General features: G+C 35.2%; 1 protein-coding gene across 1 annotated transcript in view; it reads left to right on the forward strand.

Moving 5' to 3' along the window:
• CPB1 (carboxypeptidase B1) overlaps positions 1–3437 on the forward strand; it is a 20462-nt gene extending 17025 nt beyond the window's left edge. The window contains exons 10-11 of the mRNA XM_085298700.1: positions 1907–1991; positions 3194–3437. Coding sequence (XP_085154826.1) covers positions 1907–1991; positions 3194–3381 — 273 coding nt within the window. The 3' untranslated portion in view covers positions 3382–3437. The remainder of the gene's footprint in view (positions 1–1906; positions 1992–3193) is intronic.
• Positions 3438–5044: the final 1607 nt, after the last annotated feature.

The following is a 5044-nucleotide window of genomic DNA, read 5'->3' on the forward strand; positions in this document are numbered from 1 at the left end:
TTTTGGCCTGCAGGTTTTGAACTAGAAATAGATTTGCAAAATATTTGGGAGTCACATAATAAAGGTAGAGATCAGATATCAAAAATCAGGGTTATTTCATAATGAAGTCATAAACGCACAGTCATGTTTTTCACTTGTTGAAGGGGGTCATTTAAAATACSATCTCAGTCTCCAACCTGGAGAGCTTGAGGAAGCTGTTTATTTGGATTTCAGGCTTCCAGCTGGAAATTTCTGCTGTGCTCTCTAAAAATCTCTCTTTTTACAACTTCCTGACCAATAATAGAAAAATCCCTCAGGTGAAAAGATTTCCTGACACACACTTTCTGTTCTTCTAAATTTGGCAGAGAAAGTGATTTAAAGCTGTCTTTTGGCATATCTCATTTTTCCCTAAAAACAACTCTGCTGTTCTAACRTCCCCAAGATACAGTTTACTAAGCAGAGAACAAATACTAATTATTAGCAGGTCTCAACATAGTATAAGAGTATTTTTCCAAGTTTCACTTCCATTTTGCATGTATTTGAAAAGAGGAAGAATCAGTTTGTACATTTAAAAGGGGATTTGCTTTTCAGAGATTTTACTCTGATCTCAGCTACCGATTAAGAGTATATATAAAGAGATAAAAGATGACTCTGAAGAAAACATGCTATCACTAGCAAGTAATAGTCTCTAACCTCTGCAATTCCCTCAACATGTGTTGAAAGCTATTATGGATTTAAAAAGAATCAGCTTTTTTTTTTTTTTTTTTTTTTTTAAAAAAAAAAAACAGTGGAGAGAGCTCAGAACCAGCTCCCAGAATTCTGGGCTGTTCAAAACCTAATAGGAATCCTGCACATACGTATTAATTGGGAATTGAGAAATATGTGCAATCCCATGACAAACTAGGCTGCCAGTGTTAATGCTAACATATACCTGTTTTGTTAGATCTGGGAAAGCATTCTCACTAAGCTAAGATTTTCTAAACACATTGCCCAATATGCCTTTTTGAGTAATTCACAAGAACATTTGAAACCTAAGGACAAATAGGGAATATTTTACAATATCTCAACTACTGGGAAGTAAGCCAGCACATACCTGCAGTGAAAGAAGGGGCTTGAGGAAATTCCTGGAACAGAAAGCCATTCATCTGTAAAGCTATAAAAAGAGATATGACAATCCATTGCTTATTCCTACATTGAACATCTGTTCATCTTTTAGTAATAGCTTTTATGTTTTATTACCAACATGCTATATTATGAAGAACTAGAAAAGATACATGTTCCAAGGAAAAGTCTGTAATTATCCTTAAAGCAAGCATACAAAGCTTCAGARTACTATTGATGGGCCTGATCCAACCCTCACTGAAATCAATGGGAGTTGAATGAGTCCCTCTGAGCACAGCAAATGAATTGAAATTAATGAGACTACATATGGTTCCAAGGTAATTTATGCTTTTCTAGCTGTTTATATTTGTAAGACCTTCATCTGCTTCCACTGCTATCAGTGCTCAACTTCACTGACTAGATTGTCTCTGCTCTGAATTATAGCTGCATGCACACAGGAAGGAAAGAAGGCCTGTTGTACATTCACAATTTAATGTACTGAGTAATCCCCATTTTCATAGATTTCTTATTAAGTCTTAGTTTTGTACAAGTTTCTAAGTGCAGAAACTCCTGTTATCCTGCTCCCTTAACTCTCTAGGCTATACCTTACCATAAAAATGCTTTTTACTAATGAACTGTTTTCACAGCAACAAAACAAGCTRTGCATTGTTAGCTACTGACATCTAAATCATTCTGAGAGGTGGACAACAGTTTACAAATAAAAACTTCTCAAATATGGCKCTTCAATTTATTCAGCAATGCATTTCCTTAGATTCACTGAGAAAGCTTCTGCAAAGCTGCATTTGTCGTTCTTCTTTCTCTACAGAATTCCATTGCTTATGCTGCAATCAAAGAGCTGGCTAGTTTGCATAATACCAAATACACATATGGCCCAGGAGCTGAAACAATCTGTAAGTACTTGCCTAAATATACTAACAAGCTCTACTAAATGCTACTAAGACTATTAAATGCAATTTTCTAGTGACTGTTGTTATTCTTGCTAAGCAGTCTGCTTCTTTCTTCATAAGCATTTCCAGAGATACATAATCAATGTCCCAGTTCTAAAATATAGGATGATATATATGCCTTAGGGATCCCAGAGAATGAGTGATYCCTATAAGGTAAAGTGATGTGCATAGATTGAATTCTTAAAATATACATAGYTTAGATTAAAACATAAAAATCTTGAGCTTGTTCAACCTGAGATTTTCTACATTGCCAGTGTCTCCAAGTCAAAGCAAAAATACAATGTGAATTCTAGACTGCCTTCAACCACCCTACCAACACAGCTAATTTCTTTTATTTTGCATTATAGACTGAGCCATGTATTGATTACAGTTCAATTCTTGTACCATTCTTGAAACTTACCTGTCAAATTATGGCCTTTGCAATGGTAACAGCTGAGATGAGGTTGCCAGATCTAGTTTTCTAGAACTTTTATATCTCTTATGTTTAGAATTTCTTAATTTCTTTGAACACAGAAACTAATCTGTTTTCCCCATTCCTCTTTCCTTAAATAATTTTTAAGAACCTTAAAAACCACGTTAYGCCACTTTACATTTATGGATTTTTTCCTTTAAAAATGTTTTGGTGATGCTTAGCAATTCTGGAGACTCCTTGCTTAGCAAAGGAGACTATTTTCATTGTATTAAAATTTTGAAAAGGGAGTGGACCATTCTCTCAGAAGAAAAAGATGGAGCTGATAAACTCAAATCTATGTTTTTCCAGATATGTATGAATCTCAGAACTAGCCACTAAGACAGTATTTGCTTGTTATCAACACTTTTTGAATAATCACATGCAAGCATGCTGTTTTTCCATTCTCTCTCTGGTAGCAGACTTTTCTCTCATGGTCTCTCCACAGTACTGACTTGAAGGGAGCAGTTTATCTTATTCATGTTTACCTGCACATATCATCAGCTGGAACAGAGCTCACAAGCAGCCTAAATCATGGAAGCTTTCCACAAGTAGAAGAAATCAACAATTCCTTAAATATTCCTTTTTTTCTGTCCTTTCTGTATTTCTCGCTAYGTGACTTGATTCTTAAGTATATCACATCTATGTGATATCTACACTTTTCCAATTAAGCTTTATTTTCTTTCTTCAYATACAGATCCTGCTGCAGGGGGCTCTGACGACTGGGCTTACGATCAAGGCATCAAGTACTCATTCACTTTTGAGCTCCGAGACACTGGTAAATACGGTTTTCTTCTCCCTGAATCTCAGATAAAGCCAACCTGTGAAGAGACTCTACTTGCTGTTAAATATATTGCCAATTATGTCCTTGAGCACTTGTATTAGAATGGAGTTCTAAAAACTATTAAAGTTTTCTCAGACACCATCCTCCTTAATCTTTCCTAACAATGTTTTTTTTCCTGCTTTACTTAGTGCTCTTAACCATATCCTTAGTCCATGACATATAATAATAATAAAAAATAAAACTCAATAAAACTGCTCAATAAAGTGGTAAGTTTGTTGAGAGAAGTTATATTTTTCGTTAAAGCAACTGATATAGTCAAAGGGAAGAAAAGCTAGATAAACCATTTTGGTAAAATATACCTGCCCATATACTTGCCTACTTTTTCCAAGATCTGGGTCTAAATGAGTTTTAAGTTACTTCTCCCTACAATACTTGTCTCAATACTTATTCTTTTCATGGAATCATCTGGGTATTTCACTGCTAACAACTCAAAGTGTTTGAAAAATTACCCCAATGAWTGGATTAAATAGATAAATAAGCCTACACTATTTTGGTTGTTTAAAATACATTAAGGGAATACTTCTCTCAGTCAATGAAATTCTGCCATTAGACATTGACTTCACTGGAATTGCATAGATATAGCAAAGAATGTATATTATTTCTGTCACCAAATCAGTATCAGTAAGAAACATGAATAGTTCTTGACTAAGAGGTTAAACAAACAWATATACCGTCAGCAAGAAACGCCAGAGAGTAAGTCCTCAGAAGTGCATATATGACTGGCTTTCAGACAACTTGATCTGTTGAATGGATCATCAGTATGGCATTAACAAAAATAGAGGCACAAAAAGGCATTTACTCCAGCAAATTGTACTACTGCTCTCCAAAAAGACAAACATGAACCACATCTTGTCTAAAGTAGTGGTGAGACCATGTATGCAGAGTTCTTCAGTCTTCCCATGGAACTGATTCCTTAAACAGCCCAAACCTACAAATTTTAACACTGTTAGGACTCGTTGTGGCAAGCATAAATCCAAAATGTGTAACACTTGATTTAATATGTGCAGTTTGCTAATTTGAAAGAAAGATGAATATGGTTACAAGTTAGTATAGAGAATCAACAAATGTATTTTCCACTGTGTAATTAACCATGATGAAATCTAAATTCTACTTAAAAGAAGCTGTGTGAAAAGATCAGTGTTTTCAGAAAGCATCCTGAGGGCCAGATTCTTCCTTGCTGCAGCTCATTTAGGTCAATGTGACCATATGCTTTGATCTGGGAGATTARTTTACCTTTCAAGTGTGGAGATGTGTTTAAAACTTGCAGTATGAAGACTTACCTTCCCTTATTAAGGAGAAAACTCAAGACCTACTAGAAGACAGAGATGAAATCCCTTTAAGTGCATATCTCAGTAATGAACGTGGCACAGAAGACTAATGTTAAATGAAGCCTTTAACTGTAAAATGGATCTAGGACATAGCATTAGAGGGGAGGGGCATGACCAATTTGATCTCCAGATTCTAGTAATCTACACAGGCAGCTTGAATAACTTAAGGTTAAGGTTGCTTTAATGATTCAAATGATCGTTCTACAGAATAGATAAGCAGAGCATTAGCACTTACACAGCCTGAGTGCTAAATGGAATCATTCAACAGTTCATTGCCTTAATGACAATGGTAAAAAGGAGCAGTTAACATATTTCTACAATGACTTTAGCTGTGATATGTTCTTCTGAACTTTTTCAAAATACACACTGCTGATTC

The sequence above is a fragment of the Rhea americana genome, unplaced genomic scaffold, assembly GCF_003343005.1.
Source record: "Rhea americana isolate MKP2758 unplaced genomic scaffold, rheAme1 scaffold_14, whole genome shotgun sequence".
Lineage (NCBI taxonomy): Eukaryota > Metazoa > Chordata > Aves > Rheiformes > Rheidae > Rhea > Rhea americana.